At 36.4% G+C, this 25,010-nt stretch overlaps 1 protein-coding gene across 1 annotated transcript in view; it reads right to left on the reverse strand.

Annotated features, from left to right (window-relative positions):
* Positions 1 to 25,010, reverse strand: part of dock3 (dedicator of cytokinesis 3) — a 314,866-nt gene that overhangs the window by 95,747 nt on the left and 194,109 nt on the right. The window contains exons 6-9 of the mRNA XM_079807891.1: positions 18,611 to 18,759; positions 13,430 to 13,514; positions 7,063 to 7,104; positions 4,413 to 4,564 (exon numbers count right to left, since the gene is read on the reverse strand). Coding sequence (XP_079664017.1) covers positions 4,413 to 4,564; positions 7,063 to 7,104; positions 13,430 to 13,514; positions 18,611 to 18,759 — 428 coding nt within the window. The remainder of the gene's footprint in view (positions 1 to 4,412; positions 4,565 to 7,062; positions 7,105 to 13,429; positions 13,515 to 18,610; positions 18,760 to 25,010) is intronic.

A 25,010-nucleotide genomic window follows, 5' to 3' on the forward strand; every position in this document is an offset into this window, starting at 1 on the left:
ACAGAAAAAAAGTCCTGAATTCGAACAGTATATTTCGAATAATAAAGGATTTCTGAGTATGTGTGTTAACAAAGTAAAGTCCATTTGGATTTTATGTAGATTTTAAAATCAAATAGAAATGGTCAAAATTAAGCATGTTTAATCTTGTGGGTGTTGTTAGTGACATATGCATTCCGTCTTAAAGAACTGCAGTGGGGGAAAATGATAAAAAGCAAAGCTTAACTCGCTCAAAAAATGCAGTCTAGACTTGGCCGAAAGCTCTCAGAGGGAATATGGAATGTGAGAGGTAGAGAAATGGTTCTGTCTCCATGGTGAGCCTCATCAGCATGGGGTCTCTCATGAGAGCAGTCTCCCTCAGGACGAACACGAGCAACGTTCTAGCGCTTTCTGCAGATCAAGGCTTCCAAAACACACAAATAAAGCCATGCTAACACGTGAGGTTTTGAGGGATGATGACGCAACATGACTCTTTCAGGTGAGCCTGGAGTGAAACCAAAAAAAATGCTAGGGATGAGCATTACTGTGGGGGTCTGACCATATTAGTTAACGTTTCTGTTGTTGTTTCTTTCGGCTTTCTAAAGAATAAAAGAGTAAAGCATGACCTTATTGAACTGCTGCTTCAAACAGAAACATTTAAGCGATCGTTTCTTAGTGGCCTACAAACGCTTCTCTAATTTAATTAATGATGCGTATTAATTAATTTTTAAACACTCCCATTGGAGAAATTGTTCAGTGGCTTTATTTATCTTAAGGTTAACACCACGAACTGCAGAGGAAAAACAAAACAAGCTTCTGTTATATAATAGAAGATATAATCTCCTCTTCATTGAGTCTCAGTTGAGTTTATTACAGTCACTGAAACTGGACTTCCCTCTAGGGTGTTTCCAGCTCAACCACTGGAAATCAATTCCTCTTCCTGTTTCTGACAAGCACTTTTTTTTGTCGACTTATATCAAGTTCCTTACGTTTTGCTCACTTGTCAGAAAAGTTAAAGGAGCCCTCGTCTCAAAAATCTGCATGACTTGCGATCCGTAAGCACAAAAGCAACCGAGGCTCATTGGTGAATTGGAAATTTCAGTAAAATTATGTCACGTTATTTCTTGCACATTTCGTAACAAAAGAGAATGTGAATCTGGCAACGGTGAGTGGTCCTAAAAGGTTAATGCACTATCATGTTTAAAATATACTAAACCTTAAATTAGGGCTGTTACAATATCGATACGATAACGATACAATATAATATTTTCGGTAACACTTTATATTTTACAAAATCCTTGTTACATACAATATATTGCCAAAAGTTTTGGGCATCTGCTTTTACATGCACATGAACTTTAATGACATCCCATTCTTAATCCGTAGGGTTTTATATGGAGTTGGCCCACCCTTTGCAGCTATAACAGCTTCAACTCTTCTGGGAAGGCTTTCCACAAGGTATAGGAGTGTGTTGATGGGAATTTTTTACCATTCTTCTAAAGCGCATTTGTGTTGGACAAGAAGGCCTGGCTCACAGTCTCCGCTCGAATTAATCCCAAAGGTGTTCTATCGGGTTGAGGTCAGGACTCTGTGCAGGCCAGTCAAGTTCCTCCACACCAAACTCACTCATCGATGTCTTTATGGACCTTGCTTTGTGCACTGGTATGCAGTCATGTTGGAACAGGAAGGGGCCATCCCCAAACTGGTTCCCACAAAGTTGGGAGCATGAAATTGTCCAAAATGTCCTTTCACTCGAACTAAGGGGCAAGCCAAACCCTGAAAAACAACCCCACACCATAATCCTTTATACACCAAACTTTACACTTGGCACAATGCAGTCAGGCAAGTACCGTTCTCCTGGCAACCTCCAAACCCAGAATTGTCCAATGGATTGCCAGACAGAGGCGTGATTGGTCACTCCAGAGAACACGTCTCCACTGCTCTAGAGTCCAGTGGCAGCGTGCCTTACATCACTGCATCCGACGCATTGCATTACATTTGGTGATGTAAGGATTGGATGTAGCTGCTCGGCCATTGAAACCCATTCCATGAAGCTCTACACACTGTTCTTGAGCTAATCTGAAGGCCACATGAAGTTTGGATGTCTGTACCTATTGACTCTGCAGAAAGTTGGCGACTTGTGCACCTCAGCATGCGCTGACCCCGCTCTGTGATGGTTGCTGTTGTTCCCAATTGCTTCCACTTTGTTATAATACCACTAACAGTTGACCGTGGAATATTTAGTAATGAGGAAATTTCAGGAATGGACTTATTGCACAGGTGGCAACCTATCAACGTACCATGCTTGAATTCACTGCGCTCCTGAGAGCGACCCGTTCTTTCATAAATGTTTGTAGAAGCCGTCTGCATGCCTAGGTGCTTGCTTTGGTTACACTTTATTTCGATAGTCCACTTTAAACATTCTACTAACTATAAGTAACTTTGCAACTACATGTCAACTAACTGTCATTAGAGTATTAGTTGACTGTCAGTAGACTAGTAGGTTATGGTTAGGTGTTAGGGTTCGGGTTAGTAAAATAAGTTGAATTGTAGTTGCCAAGTTACTTATAGTCAGTAGACTGTCTGTTGGGGGACCAACAAAATAAAGTTTTAGTAAATATTAATCAGACAGTCTACAAATACTCTAATGACAGTTAGTTGACATGTAGTTGCAAAGTTACTTATAGTTAGTAGAATGTATAAAGTGTCAAATATAAATATATCAAAATAAAGTGTTACCCTTGCTTTTATACACCTGTGGCCATGGAAGTGATTGGAACACCTGAATTCAATGATTTGGAGGGGTGTCCCAATACTTTTAGCAATATAGTGTATGTTACATATACTTACCATAGTAATAAGAGTAAATTATGCATAATAACATGCAACTAACCCTCAACCAAAACCTAATCCTACCCTAACCCTATAGTAAGTACATGTAGTTAATTAATTCTACTCAAATATATAATTGCACTGTAACAATGACACTGTAAAATAAATTGTAACCGATTTTTCACTACACAATTATTGTGGCCAAAAGAATTCACAATATGGTATAGCTCAATACCTATAGAAATCTTGGGGGGAGGGGGGTAATAAATTATGCTGTCAGTCAAATTCATCTTTACTTAGTTTTTTTGTTTTCTTTTTCACACCATTCACATCAAGAATCACAATTTCACACCAGGAATCACACCATTTCATACAAAAGGAACAATTACGCTTAAAGGGCACATTGCAGGTAAAAAAATTCAAAATGAATATATAACCTTGTATGAAAATACCATATGAAAAGGTAATGCAGGATTTAAAATGTTTTTAAAAAGACATAAGAGCGCAAATTTTGTAGATTTTTTCAACAGCGCGTCATATTACGTCATGAGAGGGAGTCGTTTGCCAGGCTCTGTGTTGGCTCAGTGCAGAAAAGGTTGGTATTCAGTCAGTATATTTTTGGTAGTTGTTCTATTTAAATGATCATTGTCATGGTAAATTATTGCGTCCAGCCTGTCAGGACATCGATTCATCAAACTTAATTTATTTTTGACTGAAGAAAGAAAGACATGAATGGGGGTGAGAAATGTATCAGGAAATTTTCATTATGAAGTGAACTAATCCTTTAACAAAAGCAAACGTGAGATAAAAACATTTGATGAAGCAACCATGCCAATTTTAGTTTTTTTGCAAGCTCCATTATTATGCGTCACATTTTATGGTTTTCATGCTCAAGTGCAATTCTGTACCAGGTGAGCTACCAGGCAAGTTTACTATGTCAGAAAAGTCAATAATCAATAATCTGCCCCTGTAATCATAATTTGTGTAAAACGGAATAAAAGTTGTTGGTGTTTTAATGCCACTAGTGTTTATTTCAGCAGGAAACTGCAGTGAATTGCTTGTATAGGTAAGCTTTGTAGAATAAAAGCAAATGTATTGTAAAATGTTATGTAGAACAAAAATCTTGCAATCTTCAAATCTGACTGCAAAATCCATCTTAAATTGTGATATTCTGCTAAAAAAGTTTAGTTTGGACAGAGAGAGTTAGTTAGGACGTCCTCTACCTTGAAAATGCTACAGCTTGAGATGTCTTAAAGCACAGCTGAAGCAAAGAGATCGTTTACATGAATACTTCATCAAGGTCTCTTGTCCTTATCTCGTCTTCATGCGGTTTCACAGAAAGACAGTTCTGTGTGCCATTTTGAATGAGTGTGTACAAAAAAGTGGCATATGTAGGCGGTGTTAGTAGGCAAGCTTTTATTTCTTAGACCTTGATACTTAAAAAATGATGGCTTACTTAATTGCTTATGGAACCTCATGTACTATTTTCCGCTGTTCCTTGTAAATAATTGCAGATGAGAACCTCTTCATTGTAAAAAGTTTGAGTGGTGGAAGAATGCAACCGTTGAATGCATAAGCAAACTTGTAAATTACATATTTCTTACCTGATTTGCTTGCCCTCTCTCAGGTCATACAGAGAGAAGAAGATGTCTGTGTCCTCGCCGATGGTGTTGTACGTGAAGCTCTTTAGGTTGACGAAGAGATGGTGCGGCACAGGCATTCGACACGAATCCCCGTGTCTTTGTCTTCCGCCATCCTGAAAGCACAGCGTGAACAACTGCTTTACATTTTGTCATGATGTGTGTTGTAGTATATGTTAGAGTGTTATGTAATGTTATGTAAAGTTTTTTTATGTTATGCTATATGTTATGTCATGTTAAGTTATTGGCATATGTATTGGTAATATATGTATAGGCAAAGTAATTTTATGGTATACTGTGAATGTTTGTTATGTTATGTCATGTTATGTTATTGGCACATGTATTGGTAATATATGTATAGGCAAAGTCATTTTATGGTATATTGTGATTATTTTATGTTATTTTGTTATATTACCAGACATATGTCATCTTATGGTATATTGCTATATGTTATGTTATGACATATGTTGTATGTTATGATATATGTTATATGTTGTATGTTATGATATATGTTGTATGTTATGATATGTTATGTTATGTTATATTTCATGTTATTGGTAATATGTATAGAGAAAGTAATTTTATGGTGTATTGTGATTATTTTATTTTGCTATTTTTTTATGTTGTATGTTATTATGTTATGCTATGCTACATTATGTTATATGCTATGTTATATGTTGTTATATGTTGTATGTTATGTTGTATGTTATGATGTATGTAATGATGTACAGTATGTTATGATATGTTTTATGTTATGCTATATTATTGGCATACTGTAAGTATGGGCAAAGCCCAATTATGGTATATTGTGATTATTTTACGTTATTGTGTTGTGTTACCAGACATATGTCATATTATGGTATATTGGCATGTCTTATGTTATATTGTATGTTAGTATGTTATGTTATGCTATGTTATATGCCATTTTATGGTATGTTATGTTGTAGGCTATGTTATATGTTATGTTGTGTTATGATGTGTGTTGTGTTATGTTATTTTGTATGTTATGCTATATGTTATATGTTATGCTATGTTATATGTTATGTCATGGTATATGTTATGTTGTGTGTTATGTTATATGTTATGCTATATGTTCTGTTTTATGTTATGATGTGTGCTATTATGTTATGTTATGCTGTTATGTTATGTTATGTTGTATGTTATGCTATGTCATGTTATGTTATGGCATATGTTATGTTGTATGTTATAATGTGTGTTATTATGTTATGTTACGGCAAGTTATGTTATTGGCTCATGTATTGGTAAAATATATATAGGCAAAGTCATTTTATGGTATATTGTGATTATTGTATGTTATTGTGTTATGTTACCAGGCATATGTCATCTTATGGTACATTGTCCCAAGTTAGGTTATATTGCTACAGTATATGCTATATTGTTACATGTTACTGTATGTCACGTCATGGTACTGCATATGATTGTTAGCTTATATTGTTAAATGTTGTTATCTAGTTACAGGTTGTGTTATGTTATGTCATTGTTTTACCACAACATAACATGTAACAATATACTACAACATGATATAACAACACAACCCTGCATAACATATAATAATATAACACTATAACATAACATAACATAACGTAACGTAACGTAACGTAACGTAACGTAACGTAACGTAACGTAACGTAACGTAACGTAACGTAACGTAACGTAACGTAACGTAACGTAACATTACATAACATAACATAACATAACATAACATAACATAACAACAAATAGCAATATACCACATCATGATTTAACACAACATTGCATAACATATGTATAACAATATAACTATATATAACTATATATATTTATATATATAGCTATATATATATATATATATATATATATAATATAACTAATATAACAATATAACATAGTATGTAACAATATGCCACAACATGACATGTTATATAATTACATGTTATGTGATGTTATATTATGTTATAGTAGGATTACATGTTATGTTGTTATGTTATTGTTGTGGTATATCATTACATGTCATAATGTTATGTTGTGTTACGTTATACAGTGGTCTCAAAATAAATGTGGAAACTTTCTGGTCATCAAACAGTAGAAAATGTTATGTGATGCAGGTAGATATGATGAAGCCTGATGAATCTTGACATTGTCATCCTGGAATATGGCCATGATGTGTCTTCCTACATGGTTGTTTGAGAAATTAAAATCTACACACTCCCTCAATTTGTGTTAGAAGAGCTGTTGCCAAACATAGAACATGCTAGAAACATAATAATCACTGCAATAATGATCATATCATAGACGGCTCATAATATATGTTTTCAAAACAATATTGAGAACAATATTGAGCCACAGAAGCATCTAAATTAAAACAAACAAAAAAGTGCTTAGATAGCCGAGTGTTGCAACATTTGGCCTGTTTTCTTGACCTATATTTGAACTAGTGCTTTATAGCTGTAAAAGGTCTTTTAGCATGACCAAAACAAGGTTTTTAGCTCAACAAAACATTGCATGTCACATTTTTGCCCATGGTGAAGCATGACCTACAAAAAGTTCTGCACATGTTAACGACCCTAAGCATTTCTGACAAGCCCTCAGATGGTGCTGAGGATGACAAACATACCTGGGATGTGCTTTGCTGGACACTGTGTCTGCTGGATAGGTGCTGTCAACCGAGAGAAAGAGAAAAAGACAACTTAGATCCAGCCAATGTGTACAGTATATACTGTACAAAGCATGCTGACTGCAGTTAGACATATTGGCTATACCTGCATACAAGGAACTGACATCCTTAAAATAAAAATAAAAACTGTCTATAATAATCAATGTGATTGAAACTGAAAAATAATGCGCTCAATACATAATATATACTATATACTTGCTTGCACTGAAACCTTCAAAATAATCTTCAAACAGAAAACAATATCCCATTAAAAATATTCTTTAGGAGTGCTTTGTATGGAAGCTTGTTTCCGCCACTGAATAAAACATAAAAAAGGTAATTGCGACTATTTATCTCACAATTTTGACTTTTTTTCTCTCAATTGCGTTATATAAACTTGCAATTGTGAGTTATAAAGTCAGAACTGTGTGATATAAAGTCAGAATTGCGTGCTATAAAGTCAGAATTGCGTGATATAAAGTCGCAACTGCGAGATATAAAGTCAGAATTTTGAGATATAAAGGCAGAATTGCGTGATATAAAATCGCAACTGCGAGATATAAAGTCAGAATTTTGAGATATAATGGCAGAATTGCATGATATAAAGTCACAACTGCGAGTTATGAAGTCAGAATTTTGAGATATAAAGTCAGAATTGTGAGTTATGTATTTGTCAGAATTGCGTGATATAAAGTCGCAACTGTGAGATATAAAGTCAGAATTGTGAGTTATAAAGTCAGAATTGTGTGATATAAAGTCAGAATTGCGTGATATAAAGTCGCAACTGCGAGTTATAAAGTCATAATTGTGAGTTATAAAGTCAAAATTGTGTCATATAAAGTCAGAATTGCGTGATATAAAGTCGCAACTGTGAGATATAAAGTCAGAATTGTGAGTTATAAAGTCAGAATTGTGTCATATAAAGTCAGAATTGCGTGATATAAAGTCGCAACTGCGAGTTATAAAGTCAGAATTGTGAGTTATAAAGTCAAAATTGTGTCATATAAAGTCAGAATTGCGTGATATAAAGTCGCAACTGTGAGATATAGAGTCGCAACTGCGAGTTATAAAGTCAGAATTGTGAGGTATAAAGTCAGAATTGCTTGATACAAAGTCGCAACTGCGAGATATAAAGTCAGAATTGCGAGATAAAAAGTCGCAATCATCTTTTAAATTGTTCTATTCAGTGACGGAAACAAGCTTCCATAGCTTTGAGATTGAAGTATCAAAGGAAACAAAATGTCATGTTTGATCTGCAATTGAGTAAATATACTTGCTTAAGGGAATGAATATTTCCCCACAATACTGTACAGATGTACAGAGCATTATATACACCTTTAATCATATTAATCATATTCACAGAGGCATAATCAGCACAAACCCAAGCAGAAATCATAATCACATGGTGAAACGTATACACACATATCTTGCCCGGGAGCCTGTGTGACTTATGAGTCTGTATTTCTTAGCTTGCATCTTTCTCTTCAGTGCTTTTGACTGCGTTTAGAATAAATTACCCAGCATTCAACACAAACCCCCACTGGCAAATGCATGGCGGGAATGGAGGCATGCAAAACTATGCAAGGATAGTTTGTGCCTTCCTGTTAAAAAGACAAAAGTGCTTTGTTTTTCTGGGAAGAGTGACATTGCTATGTGGTTGCTAGGGTGTAGCTAAGGTGTTGCTAAACATTTTGTTGTCCAGTTGGAACCTTGGTGGTTCCTAGGGAACTGCTCAGGGGTTCTTGCAAGAGTGACATTACCATGCAGTTAACAAAGTGTTCTCAATGGTTGTTAGCACGTTGCTGTCCAGTTGCTAGGGCGTTCTGGGTGGTTTCTAAGGGATTGCTAAGGCATTCCTGGGTGGTCTGATGTTGCTATGCGGTTGTTAGGCTGTTCTCAGTGAATGTCAGCACTTTGCTGCTCAGTTACTAGTGTGTTCTGGGTGGTTATTAAGGTATAGTATAGGGGGTTCTTGGTTGTTGGCATGATGCCACAATGTTGTTGCTAATGTGTTCTGAGTGATTATTAATTCACTTTTTTTCCTCACAATTGCAAATTATAAAGTCTAATTCTGAGGGAAAAAAGTCTGAAATTTTTCTGAGAATTCTGACTTTATAACAACTTTATATCTCGCAATTCTTTATTTTTTAACTTGCAATTTGCGACTTCATATCTCACAATTCTGACTTTATAAGTCAATTTGTGATTTTATATCTCACAATTCTGACTTTATATCTTACAATTCTGACTTTATATCTTGCAATTCTGACTTTATAACTCGCAATTCTGACTATATCATATCTTGCAATTCTGACTTTATATTTCGCAATTCTGACTTTATAACTCGCAATTCTGACTTTATATCATATCTCGCAATTCAGACTTTATATTTCGCAATTCTGACTTTATAACTCGCAATTCTTACTTTATATTATATCTCGCAATTCTGCCTTTATATCTCGCAATTCTGACCTTATAATTTGCAATTTGCAACTTTATATCTCACAATCCTGACTTTATAACACGCAATTTGCGACTTTATATCTTGCGATTCTGAATATAACTCCCAATTCTGAATTTATAACTCAATTTGCGACTTTATATCTTGCAATTCTGAATAAAACTCCCAATTCTGACTTTATAACTGTCAATTTGTGACTTTATATCTTGCAATTCTGAATAAAACTCCCAATTCTGACTTTATAAGACAATTTGCGATTTTATAACTCACAATTCTGACTTTATAATTTGCAATTTGCAACTTTATATCTCGCAATTCTGACTTTATAACACGCAATTGGTAACTTCATATCTTGCAATTGTGACTTTACAACTCGCTTATCTGAATTTATATCTCGCAATTCTGACTTTATAACTCTCAATTTGTGACTTTATATCTTGCAATTCTGAATATAATTCACAATTAGCAAATTCATATCTCGCAATTCTGACTTTATACCTCACAATTCTGACTTTATAACTCAGTTTGCGACTTTATATCTTGCAATTCTGGCTTTATAACTCTCAATTTGTGACTTTACATCTTGCAATTCTGAATATAATTCGCAATTTGCAAATACATATCTCCCAATTTTGACTTTATAACTCAATTAGCAATTTTATATCACACAATTCTGACTTTATAACACGCAATTGGCAACTTCATATCTCGCAATTTACGACTTCATATTTCGCAATTCTGACTTTATAACTTTCAAATCGGACTTTATAACACACAATTAACAACTTCATATCTCACAATTCTGACTTTATACTTTGCAATTATGACTTTATAACACGCAGTCGGTAACTTCATATCTCACAATTCTGACTTATTACTTCACAATTCTGACTTTATAACTCAATTTGCGACTTTATATCTTGCAATTCTGAATATAACTCGTAATATGCGATTCTGACTTTATAACTCACAATTCTGACTTTATAACTCGCAATTTGCGACTTTATATATCTGAATTCTGAGGGAAAAAGTCAGAGTGTGTTGAGTAAAGTGTGCAGAGTTGTGAGATAAAACATCACCATTACCTTTTTTATTTTTTATTCTCTGGTGGAAAGAAGCTTCCATTGCTAGAGAATAGCATCTGACGCTTTCCTTAGTAAACACCACTAATAATTACCTTCACAATAAGACCCAGCAAAAGAAATCATCAAAGCTGCATGCACATTATCTCATGATAAAAAGTGAGATTTCCTTGAGATTGTGACAAAAAGGGAGTGAAGTAGAGCTTCATTTTCAAACCCAGTGGAGGATTTCAGTCCCAATTGAGAAATGTCTGAAAACAAATATCTTTCCTTCTGTTCTCACTTTCACCATCAGAGAGGCTAAACGCATGCCTGGCGGGACTCATTAATCTAAAACAGCGCCTTGCGGCACTGTGAGCATGGCAGATTTTACAGCCATGTTACAACACATTTCTGTGAGACTTTAGTCTCTGACTAACTTATATCAATATATAAATAAAAAACTGTGTTCATCATTTAACAGACACTATTTATGCATACTGTACATTACTACAGGACGCCTGGTGCAAGTGTCTTGCTTAGTGGCACAATGAGGCTGACATCTCAATTATATCAAAATGAAACCTGAAACTTGTGCATTACCATCCCTGAATAAACAAATACATTCTTAATACACATAACCAATTTTTTTGACAGTGACAAGCCAAAAAATTACTATGAAGTATTGAAAGTAAACGGAAAACAGATTAGATAGACAGAGTAAATTGTGTGAACAGTGCACGTGTAATTCAGAACGAGAAAAGCTCGGCTCTTTGATTTGATCTATCTTTTTGCTCCCCTGGAGACAATTCAGCATTAACTACTAAGAAAACTAAAGGTCTTGAGTCTCTGCAGCTCCAGTGCTCTCTGTTGCCCGAGGGCAAGTAAAAGTCTTCTCACATCTATGTCTCTATGTTCTCCTCAGAAGCTTGTTTCTTTCTTCTCCTCTTTCTTTATTTTTGGTATTTGTGTGAAACTCCTCCGCCTCCCACATATCGAGCTATACAAATCTCTCCGTGACCTCAACATTTGGTAGTGCACTTAAAATCAAGTCGAGATTCAGCTACCCAGAGTGCTTGCTTTTCCTCTGTATTCATCCCAGAAAGTTAGCTAAACCTATTTCAATCTTATAGTTTATAACTTCAATAGTTGGAGGGAAAATGCAACAGATTATTACGATGTTGCCGATATAAAAAACAACACCATAAAAATCTAATTATTTGAATGTGCTTTTAGGAGTTTCATAAAGACTGAAAGAATATTTTACATCAGACAAAGCATCTTTTAATAGCATCTCTGATTTAAACCTATAGTGGCAAAATGCTGATGGATATGCAGATTTGATTAATTTCAATATTCTGATTCAAAACATGATCTTTCAAAGCATTCATTTAACCTAATTTACTTCCAAATGGAAGTAACTGTGTGATATTTGACAAATATTATTAAATAATACGAAGATTAAATACATAAAATAGACATTTAATATTATAAATATAATTAATATTAAATAGAAAAATTGTTTTAAAAAATGTGGTTCTAATAAAAACCTTTTAGAGCAAGAACATATTATTGAGATATATATTACATATAAATTAAATATTAAATATAAATATCACAATATTTCTCACAGCTATACTAGACATAAAATGCTGATAAACTATTGTTTAATTTTACAGCCCAAAACCCAAGATAATCTTTAATCTCAGTTTAGGCATACATTAACAAATTATATTATATTATACATATTATTATACATACATTTTATTTTCCCACAAGCTGCAGTTAGAAACAGATGGTAGTGTCAAAACAGTTTACAATAAAGTGTTATTGTTGTCGAATGGAGGTCTAGAGAATAAAGTGAATTATTGAGGGTCAAAATATAATCAAAAGATGAAAAAGCAGGGTTTTTATATCCAATATTGTTTCTTATTAAACCCCAAAGTGTAACTGTTCCATAAAACTGAAAATGCACTGTCAGACTTTCTGGGAAATAAAATATGCAAATGATTCATTCTGAGGAGTCGTCTTGGGAATTTGCCCTCTAATGGAGTTGTTAAAAACATTTCTGCTTTCTAACTGTTCAGTTCATTCTACAGGTGTGAACTTGGCAACATCTGCACATTATGCCTACATTATGCACATATGCAAAACAGTTGCAGGAATACATTAAAACATTAATTCCTGCGCTCATCTATACAGATGACTCACCTATTAATAAACTAATTTTGCACAACTTGCAGCAATTCAAAGCATCAAAAACACTAGAGACATACAAACCACAATACGGATCAGTAATCAGAAAACTGTTTCATAACACTTAACATTATGTTTTACATAATAAAATCTTAAACTGTATTTATGGTTACCATTATTCTGTCAACTCCAAAATTATTGGCACCCTGATTTACCCTGATATATATATATATATATATATATATATATATATATATATATATATATATACATATATATATATATATATTATATGTGTGGAATCAAAGCCAAAATCAGTAAACTCTGTATGATTTACATCGATAATCATAATGATATTTCAACAAATTCAGCAAACACAAACTATACGTTAAGCACACATTAATGCATTGTCTGGAAAGCGTCATATTTGTGCAAAAACATCTGATAAACAAAGTCTTGGAATAAAAAATAACCCATTTTCATTCATTTTAAATCATAAACGTTACAAAAACATCTACTAAATGTTGTTCTAACCTCCATTGTAGCCATTTACTGCTTCAGGGATGAAACACACATCGGATACACATCTGAATGCAGTCAGTGTACTTACCATTTTGTAGAGATCAGAAACGCTGATCTGGTCTGAATCGACCATTTCGAATTCCTTCCTGGGTACAAGATCTAAGCCTAAGTGTCTGTGGAACACAGGAAAAGAACACGACAGAGATTAACTAGATTACTTGAGACTGAAATACTTAGAATGGATAATATTGTGGATAATAAAACACAAGAAAATCTGTCACGCTGTTGCGTCCACCTGTTGTGGTGGGCATTTAGCCATACAGTATCTTTTTTTATCCATCAGTCGCTACATTGCTACACTCATATCTAATGCGGCGGTGTGATGGCTGCTAGATTGGAAAACATGACATAAGAACATTTCTAGGCACATTTTCCACACTACTTTCCTGGTTTGTCCAACGGAGCTGTTAATATTGGGAGGATCATGTGGTTAAGATGCACAGAAAGCTGCTACCGCTAGCACTATGTGCAGCTGTCATATTGTAGATCTATAGAAACAGGTGTTGCCCTCATAACTCAACTAAAGTGATGGCATGCCATACAGTATCTTAATATAACATAAACATTGCCTCTCCCAGACTTCCCAGACGTAAATAAAAGTTCATCAACACCCTGAGCAGCCTAAATCACAGACTAGCAAATGGGTTAGCAGCTAAAGGGCCCTATCATACACCCGGCACAAATGCGACGTCAGGCGCAACACAAATGTTTTTTGCTAGTTTCAACCTGACGCAGTTATCATTTTGATGTCCAGCATCCCATTGTTTAAATAGCAAATGCACTCGTGCCCATCTGTATGCCCATGGGCATGCTGGTCTGAAAACGAGGTGTGTTCAGTCACATTGTTGGCGTGTTGCTATTTTGAGGAACTGAAAACAACTGTGCCATTGACCAACAAAAACTTGGTGCAGTATTTTTTGTGCTATTTAATATGTAATATGCGTAATTTTTTCATCATTAAACTAGCAAAAGTGGATTTGGACATGCCCTAAGTGCACCTGCACCATGTGCTTCAGACCCTGCGCTCAGATCCTGCGCTCAGATCGCTAAAATAGGGCCTGTGATATTGAAGATGAAAAGTCACAACAAAAGTTTGTTGAAATACACATTTTTATTATTAAACCTATTTGTTTGGACGTTCTGGGTGTTTGTTAAGTGGTTTAATTAATTAATTAATTAATTAAGAAGAAAATGGTCAAACAGAAGTAAACAATGCTAGTAATGCTAATGCTAAAGTAAATAGCCACACTGCTAAAGTGTTCTGCGTGTTTAACAGCTCATTTATAGGTTGTTTCTAGGGCATTGCTAGGTGGCTCGATTTGATTTTGCTCTCGTTGTAGTGCTCTCAATCAAAGCTTTAGCATTAGCATCGCCCAACGCCCCTGCCTAGCCAGGGGTATAAATTTGCATCTTTTTCTGAATATCTCAATGCAAATTAGCTCTCCAGAGAGACTTCTTGAATCACTGGCTTGTATAAATAAATCTATTTGTTGATGACTTTGTATAAACAGACAGTAATAAACTTATTATGTGACAATTAAGTGTTTTTAGCAATGACAAGCTTGATATACTCCACAACTGCAGTGTGAATGCCTCTAATTTGCTACGTCAAGACGTTCCTCAATATATAAATGTCTTGTTACTGAGGCTGACTCTCTTGCAGTCCTACACTAAATACTTTAACATATATTATATTATATAATAGTAACAGTGACACTGTGCCAAAAAATACAAGATCACTTCAAGAGAAAATTGATAACCTAAGAAAGGCATAATGAAAACATTATTGGATTGTTTGAAAACACTTGAGATGCTCTTCAACTCAAGCTTTTTTCAAGTATTTATAGAATGTATCAGTAAATGCTTGCGTCTCAAATCCATTTTATCCCCTTTACTCGATTATATAGTTTGCTGATCCGAAGACCTGGCAGTGATGTACTGCTGAAAGCCCAGAACCACAAAGTGCCTCATCACAGAAGTGAATCTTCAGGTGACCTTCAAAAAAAGGGATGAGTGGTCAACGTGGGCCTGACACAGTAGATGATACACTACAATACTTGGATCATATGGCCTCTAAATGACTGTTGGTTTGGATAACTCGGCTTTCATCCATCGCTATTAGAGGTGAACCCCATGACTCTTGTCTTGGAGGTCTGGTAAGTGTTTCTACACTGTAGACAATTGCTGAAAAAACAACATAATTTATTCTACTTTCATAATAAAACTACTGGTTAAAAGTGTATGTGTTTGAAAGAAGAAACAGAAGAACAAACTGATTAATTAAATAAAATTGTCAGTATATTTTATAGTACATTTACAATAAACTTTTTCGCAGCTAGAGATCGCTTATTCAAAAGGCGTATCTTGATGACGCCTTGATTTCGCAGAATCATTGGAGTTGTTGTCTTCACCTCTACAGCTGGTGGAAAAGAATCAGACGGGGCTTGGGCAGAAATCATATCCATGGATGAGCTAATGATTTTGTAACGATTTATTAACATTACTGTAGTATGAAGCAGGGTGGGACTGAACGAGGCCGCTGGAGCGTTTGCTAATGAGAGACGAGCGCGACACACGGTTCGAGAGCAGTGGAGCTTTTATTATGCTGTAGACAAGCGATTTTGGTCTTCCGCTCATGCGTATGTGAGGTAATGCAACGCTGTTTTATCATATTAGAGACATTATTTGAGTGTGTTGAAAGTTGTGTTATAATGCTACTCTGGGGTGCGTTTCCCAAAAGCATCGTTAGCCAACTATGGTCGCAAGTTCGGTCGTTATCAACATAGTTCAACAAGTCAGTGTTTCCCGAAACCATCGTTCCAACGAACGTTCGCAAACAGCGTCGCAAACTTGCGTGGTTGGAACGACAGCTCTCGACCTGTGGTTAGAAGCATAGTTTCTTGTTTGCATGACATGTGGACTTAATAAATCCTTACCATGAGCAAAATAAGCAAGCTGACATTCAGTACAACTTATATCTTTTATTTAGAATACATACAAATGTCAATTATGTCTTTTAGTTTGTCAAGAGATTTAAAGCACCGTTTTTGAAGAGTGCGCATTGTGCGGACGTGCACTAGTACGTAAAATCGAGCTTGTGATTGAATCAGAAAATAAAGCAAAATAACTGAGAAAAATAAGAATGAATCCTCAGATGCCATGTCTGTAATTTATAGCAAAAAGTCTAGCATTAATTCGATCTCAAACTATTAAATAAAATAAGTTAATACTCCACCACCTGCGTGACATCATTAACCAACTTGGTTCAATGACAGATTTGCGACAATATGGTTTCGGGAAACAGTCGTCAGTAGCTAGTTGATTACTTCAACGATGCATCGTACTATGGTAGTTCAGCAGTGAGTTACGTCGTTGTACGGGAAACGCACCCCTGTGCGTTTGTGCGGTGGCTACTATGAGACACTTGTTGCACACTGCAGTGAGCTAGATCGATATTAGGCATGGTAAAACATGGTACTCGCGGTAAATCAAGAAAACCAGATATAAACAATAAGACTGTGTTGAGCTATATAACAATCATTAGTTTTCGATGAATGTATCCAAACAGTTGCTCACCTGGCTGTCTAATGATATAATATATTAAAGCATATTTAGTGTTTCCATGGTTTCTACAAAATAAAACCATTAATCAAGGGTAACGAGGGTATAATGTCATTGATAGGCGACATAGACACTGTCCGTGTCCTGGTTAAAATGGCTTATTTCTCTGGATTTAAACATTCTTGGAAACATTTGGGATAATGTAAGTACATAAGTCCACACACAAAAAATTCTAGTGGGTTTTGGATATTTTAATTGAAAAATTAAACATGAATTATATATTTTGTATTATTTATTTTTATTATGATATTTGGAATTATATTATTCTAAATTCAGTTCAGTTTTCAGTACCAGCAAATGGATATTGGACTTAAAACGTTTGAAAATCTCTGAAAAAGATGAAATAATGATGCAAGAACTGTAAATACTGACACTCAAAACTCAAAAACTGTGAAGAATTGCACAGTTGTGTAGGTTAAAAATGGGGGCGGTATCTGAAGGACAGACACGATCGCCTTTCATTGCAGTGAAAAGTCAATTTACTCAAAAAAACTCATCCTCATGTTGTGTTGGTTTGTTCGGCCTCGTTGTTTGCATTTGAAATCTCAAAGTAATTCACATTAACCAGGCAGTGAATGACATATGTTCCTGTTATCCTCATTTCTTAGCTGAGTTGGGCCAAGTTGGTTTAGGGTGACGAGAAAGGCGCAGCAATCCATCTCTAGTGTTTGAGCTCTGTTGATTCCCCACTCAGGAGGCCTTGGTCTCTAACACATTAAAAGTCCTGGCAAATCTCCATTACCCACAAGAGCTTATTTAAACACTCCTCAATTGAGTGAAGCATGCCAGGACTGGACCTTAATATCAACAAATTATTTGGAGGGCGGAACAAATGCATGACAATCCCATGGACTTGTTTAATAGGGATGTACTTCACAAGTTCAGCTGGCATATTTTGTCTGACATAGGCTATATAAGAGCCTGGCTTTTCCACATGATTTAGACCTATGATGGAAGTTAGACCAATTGTGGAAGTTAGCATGATAGCTAACAATGCTAAAAACATGGCTAACAATGCTAGCAACACATTAAAGGCATCTTTGCTGGTTCTTCCACAAGAGTTAGACCAATGGTGGAAGTTAGCATGATGGCTAACAACACCTTAAAGGAACCTTCCCTCACGAAAATTAACCATGGTTTTATTATAGTAAAAGTGTAGTAACCATGTTTTTTTTTTTGGCTAATTGATTGCCATTTAAATAACCACAGTTTTACCACAAATACCATGGTTAAACTATGGTTAGAGTAGCAAAGCCATGGCTAATTTGTGGTTACCATGGTTTAACTGTAATAACCATGTTTTATTTGTAGTAAAACCATGGTTCATTTTCATAAGGGTTTGCTGGTTCTTCCACAAGAGTTAGATCAACTGTGGAAGTTAACATGATAGCTAACATTGCTAACAACACCTTAAATGCATATTTGCTGGTTTATACATAAGATTTAGACCTATGGATATTAACAATATGACTAACATTGCTAACAACACCTTTAAGGCATCTTCCTTGTTCTTCCTTACGATTAAGACAAGTTTTTTCAGTTGAATTTTTGCAGGGCATTTTCTTGGAGGTAAAAGAGAGTAACTCACTCATTGCCCCAGTCCAGTCGTACAGTGATGTGGCGTTTGACTTCACGGACTTGATCCTGCGTCAGGTGGCCTGAAAGCAGTTGCCGCCTCAGATCAATCAACTCGTTCATCACGTGACGGAGCTTGTAAAAGAGGTCTACTTTATGCTTCTGTGAAGAAAAAACAAACAAACAAGAAAGGCAAATATTTATTTCATCCATCCACTCATGACAAACTAGTCTGAAATTTGACTAGGCAAATGTACAGTAGCTGTATGTCATACATACTATAGTGTCAGTAAATGATCATTTAGTAAGTACATACTGTGCACATTGTGATTCAAACCTACCAAGGTTTGGATAAAAAAATTAATTTCCTGACATTGTAATACGGAATATCTTTATTCTTGAAATTCCCTGAAATTCCCTCCAAAGACTGCCATGGTATGGCAATCCAACAGCATCAGATGCCGACGGGGTAACACACTGATCCAACAAAACCAGACAAACATGTCTGTTGATGCAGTGTGAATTAGCCTTTAAGGGACAGTCACACTAGCAGCATTCACATTTGTAAATAATGTTCTCAACTCTGCTCAACTTTGTTTTTGTGTCACCAAAATAAATGACTTCAGGTCGCCCTGCTACAAATCACCGTCAGTGAGAATGGTGTTATGCTGCCTTCAAATGATGTTAGAATTGCAGTACTGTAGATAATCAAAGACACAGATAGTCAAAGAAGTGGAACAATCACTGAGCATCATCTAAGCACATGTCCCAAACCGCAAGGCTTTCCCTCCAAGTTTGTGTATGATGGTTGATAACGACTCCCTCATCTGCCCTCAGGGAGACATGCAGCAAACAGATCTGTGCGTCTGTCATACCGACATGCTGTGCCGGCTGTGCGTGCGGTCTCCAGTGCCCTCCATCACCGAAATATCGCAGGACTTTGAGTTTGACGTGCTCTTGGAAACAAAGAAGGTTTGCCTGGAGTTTTCACAAGAATGTGCCCCTGGATCCCCCACATGTACATAGCACGAAGTATCTGTCAGTATTTCATTCCATAGTGTGTTATTGGTAAAACCAGATGGGATTTGGACACTCTCATGTAAAAATCACATCCATCAAATTCCCTGTTACTCACTTGGGCTTTTGTACTGGATGTAGCCTTTTTCCCTGACTGTTCCTGGCTATATGGACTGATAGCTCTGATTCCTTTCCTGCTAGTCTCAATGGCAAGTTTCTTGGAGAAGAATTTAAATGACCAGCTGGAGATCACAAGTCCACTTCCTGTTAGGATGTCACTTAGTGCCAGTTTGGGGCTTCTCTAGCTGGTGGAACAGCATAAGCCACGTTTCCACCAAAATTACAAGGAACAATTTGTCCAAGGAACTTTTTCCCCCCAGAACTGTTGCTGTTTGCGGTTCCATCACGGTCTGAAGTACTGTGAAGATAGTGCGGTGTCATAGGACTGCGAGCGACTTTCCAGTTCCCGCTGGATTTCGTCCTCTGCATATAAGCTTAATGAAGCCTGAACCTCGTCAACGGTCCATCGTCGTATTTTTCAAACTCCATTGTTGACTGGAATAGTAAACAACTCTTACTGCACACACCGCAACAGACTTTTAAAAATGGAAGTTTAAATAAAATTCTGCGTGGAGTCAACCAATCACAAAATCTGGGTGAACTCAACCAATCAGCATGTTTAGCGCCCAAGTCCCCCGTTGGAAACATGGCTATAGTCTTTTTGATGAAGTTGGCTGACTTTGGGGGGAAACTGGCATCCCATGCTAGCTAGACAAGTATGGATTCCTACACTTCCTACAATTCATCCAAGCTGGTTAATGCTGGTTAGTGCTTGTTTGGTGCTGGTCTAGCCGGTGGACCTAGAGCTGAAGTTGGTTGGGCTAGTTAAGGAGCATTGATGTACTCTCTAAGGATGTTTTGACTGATTATTCATCTAGTCACCCAACAATCAACTAGTCTGCTAGTGAAGTTCTAGGAGGGAAAAGTTTAGAAACCTAACAACACTCTTCAAGACATCCCTTTTGTAATCAATTTACTGCCTTCAACAATACATTTCAATACAATTACTGTCAAATTGAATGTCTCAAGATGCTTGTATTATTTTGCTGCCATTGTCTTTTAATAACCCTTTACTGTTTTGTAACTATTCTAACAACTTTTCACTATGCAGTTCACTGTGGAAAAATTCAGACTAGGTCATTATGGGTTTAGGAGCAAACCAAGCAAGCAATTTGCGTTTAAAATATGTCTAATAGCCACCAAAACACAGCCCTGATGTCTAGGCTAAAACAAGACAAAGTTTAGTCTGTCAGTGAAAATGTAATACACGTCTAACCATAGCCCAAGAATAGACTAGTCATCTAGAACATGAACATGAAATGAAACCAAACACCTTGTAATCACTGATGACTTTGCTTACATGATGGAATTTCATTTGGCAAAAACTACATGTATCCAAATTCAAGGTTATTTTGGCTAGAAGTGGGTTACTCGTACATCTCAATATCGGGTCTATAGTTAACAAAAATGGTGAAATGAATTGGTGGGAAGTAGCATTGCATTGCTCTACACTCAGCGACCCAAACACATCCAATCATGTTGACTGATATCAAACTGAACAATCCAGTCTGATATAACCTACTCAACTAATTTGCCACCCATTAACTAATTTCAGTAAAGTTTGTCAGCCTTCTGACAGTATTAATGATAGGACTCAATCTGACCAATGAGATTTAGGTAATTCCATTTGCCCAGATCTGTTGCACGAAATGAATGAAAGTAAATATGTACCCCACACTTCTCTGGGCTTCTACACAGGATTTCATACATGAGATCTAGTTTAAAAAGACATGACATGGCTGCCACGTAAGGTATTTCGGGATCTTGGCACAAGTAGATTTTAGCACACAGTGTGGGGTCATTCACCCTCCAGTGCTCTTGCTCTCTCCTTCCATGAACGCACAAACAAGGCAATCCATTTACCCCAATGAAAAACAGATTTATCAGCCTCTGCAGTATAATGCGATTATGATTGTTTTAAGTTGGCTGTCGAGAGACCTGTATCAATCCTTGAGCTTTAACTGAAATAAAAGCTCAGGTTGACAGCCTCCCCCACACCCCAACAGCAAGAATCTTGCCTCCTCTGCGTTTTCTGAAAGATGGATTGAATCCAGTTCACAATCCATCAGGATCCTCTACCACTTAAAGGGTCCCTAGTCAATTAACGAGTATTTCAACGACTCACATTGATATTTCAGTAGGGTATTCAGAACAAAGACTTCAAATGTCAACAAAGCTTTTGTGTTTGGAAAAGAATCCTCATGACTGCTGAGTCTGTTTTAGCAGCAAATCTCTAGTAGTTGTAGTAAATGCATTTGAGACTGCGAAAAACCAATAAACGCCAACGTTGAAAATATTAAGTGTTTGGGCGCCTCAAACTAGAATTTACACTGCAAGAATGCTGTGAATCCATTGACTTTTAAAGGATTAGTTCACTTTAGAATTAAAATTTCCTGATAATTTACTCACCCTCATGTCATCCAAGATGTCCATGTCTTTCTTTCTTCAGTCGAAAAGAGATTAAGATTTTTGAGGAAAACATTCAAGGATTTTTCTCCACATGAAAATGACAGATGGTTTTGCTATATAAGACCCTATTCCTTGGTTGGGATTGTGTAGAGCCCTCTGAAGCCTTTTGAATCCCTTTGAAACTGAATTGATTTGGACCTTCACCCATTGGTTGCTGTTGAAGTCCATTTCATGGAGAAAAATCCTGGAATGTTTTCCTCAAAAAACTTAATTTATTTTCGACTGAAGAAAGAAAGACATGAACATCTTGGATAACTTGGGGGTGAGTAAATTATCAGGAAATTTTAATTCTGAAGTGAATGAATCCTTTAATTGGGACTTTAATTGAGTCACAAGCTCCTAGAGGGTGGAAACATTGATGTGCGCGTTTATATGTCAAAATAATATCGGATCCTCGATCGGCAATCTGATCCAAATTAAATTCGGATCGAGCTCAATCGGATCGAGGTGTTTACATGAAGGCGTTTCAGTCCAATTGAGTTGTCAATCCGATTACTAATGGATTATTTGGTTGCATGTAAATGTAGCCAGTGCTGACAAATCGATTAATTGCGATTAATCACATCTAACATAAGAATAAAGTAATATTAATTGTACTGCTCTAATACCAGTGATCATCACACAATGACGTTGGGACTTGCTTTGTGGTATTTTTTAAAGTACATTGGAGTACCATGTAAATACCATTGAATATACTGTAAATATAGTGATCATTCAGTACCATTCGTTTTTGTTACGGGATGATTTAGCTGAAGAGCTTAGATGGAGACACACATTCAAAGCACCATTTGTGGTCTGTGCTTTAGGGAATACAGCTGAAGAACACTCAGTTTGTGAGTGTGTGGGAAGAGGAGCCACTGAGCACTGAGCCGTGTGAAGAACATGTATTTATCACACTTTCCACAACTGCATGACTCACAGGCTTTAAATACAGAGACCGAATTGAGCTACAGTACAAGGTGTCTGAAACACATTTTACCATGTCCAGCCAATACCTTCACATCTTATAGAACAAATATTCATAAGAAACCATATTAAATGAATGCTTGACTCTTGTGCATGATCAAGCAACTTGATTATTAAAACTAAACTTTAGCCACTCCCTTCTAAAGCTGGAATCCTCTAGAAGGACACGCAGAATTGCAGGCGCAACACAGCCAGCCCAGGATAGTAAAATAGTATATTCTTCTTCTAGTCCGACCGTAGGAATAATAAAAGCAATAGTATTTCAATGACTTAGCAGACCAAGTTGACAGAAGTCAGTGACGTCAATACACGTTGTAATGGCCAGCTAATGTTAAATGCTGTTTATGACATGAATGTTGATGTGCTTTTAAGATGACGATTTCTGTGTTGCATTATTTTTACTGTGCAAATGCATGTTGTTCTTGTGTTCAGATTTCAGAGAGAGATTGGAAGAGAGAGATGGCCGCTCTACTGCTGACTGTTATACAAAACTAACTTGTCTATTCCCTTTTGTTTTGTTTGTAGAGTTTATCAGAGTATGACTTTTCCCGTTTTATGTCCGCTCTTTTACATGTATGTGAAGAGTGTGGTTGTGCAAACTAACCATAAAGACTACCAGTTCTGTGTCTCTGGTTTTCCTTCTCGTCTTCCGACTGACAGATGTCACAACGTGGTCATGTGACTTTCTGACATCACAATCTTAGCCCTTTTTGCAGCTTAGTTGCAATGAAGGGTCATTCAGGACTGGGAACTTACTAAATGTTTGCATGGCATGTAAAACACAAACATCTAAAAAATAATTCACATAAATAATTGTATATATATATATATACATATATACACTGATCAGGCATAACATCAGTGGCGGCTTGTCAATAGAGGCCGCTGGGGGGCTGCCCCCATCAAAATTCCAGAAATATACATGTATACAAATATTATATAAAAATGAAATAAAATTAAAATAGTTTACTCATACGACGTGCCGGCTGTTAGTAAGAGCCTCAGCATTTAATAAAAACTGGCTTTGATCGGTTAGCTATTTTATATGTTCTTCAATATATTTCATGCTGTTTCATGGGCGAGGGACGCCAGACAGATGGATGTCTAGTTAAAAAATATACGGGCAGCATGTGACCTGAAGCTGGTCTCTAATTGGTTTCTTAAAGATCCTCCTCCGGACGCAGGTCGCTGCGTCCCTGGCGAATCAGAATTGGATGCGTGTTATTTTATCCAATCTGATTGGTTCACCTGTCATTCAACTTTAAGCTCTTGGCCACTAAAGCGAAAGTGGTGCGCGGGCGACACCGTCACTCCCACTCCGCCAAAACCTTGTTAGGATGATCACTTTCGTAGAGATGGCAGCAGTTAAACCAAATTCTTTCACAACGCGTTCGTTGGAAGAAAAAAAAAGGATTAAGGATCCCGAACCAGACCAATGCGATTTACAAATCCAGCAGCAGGCCAGTGACAGAGGATGAAGCTACACTCTGAGCTTCACGCGCTTGTTATGAGAAACGTAGGTGGCTGGCTAGATGTGTTGTTAGCAAAGCCCTTTATTGCTTTCCCTGTCTTTTATTTCAAAGTGTCAGTACTGAAGTTTTGTGGACAAAAACGGGGGTAAGAGACCTCAAATATCTAACTGGAAAATGCAAACGTCATGACACTACTGAGATGACTGACTTTAATCAGAGAGTCATTGAGAAATTTGCTGGCCAGAAAGAAAGGAGAGCAAAATGTATGTTCAAGTAGTCAACATGCTAGTCTGTTGTTGCTGTTTTCTTTTGTTTTTCCTTTCCTCATTCAATTATATGTGGGAAATGAATGTGTAAAAAGAAGTGAAG

Source organism: Gobio gobio (genome assembly GCF_949357685.1).
Source record: "Gobio gobio genome assembly, chromosome: 24".
In the NCBI taxonomy this organism is placed as follows: domain Eukaryota; kingdom Metazoa; phylum Chordata; class Actinopteri; order Cypriniformes; family Gobionidae; genus Gobio; species Gobio gobio.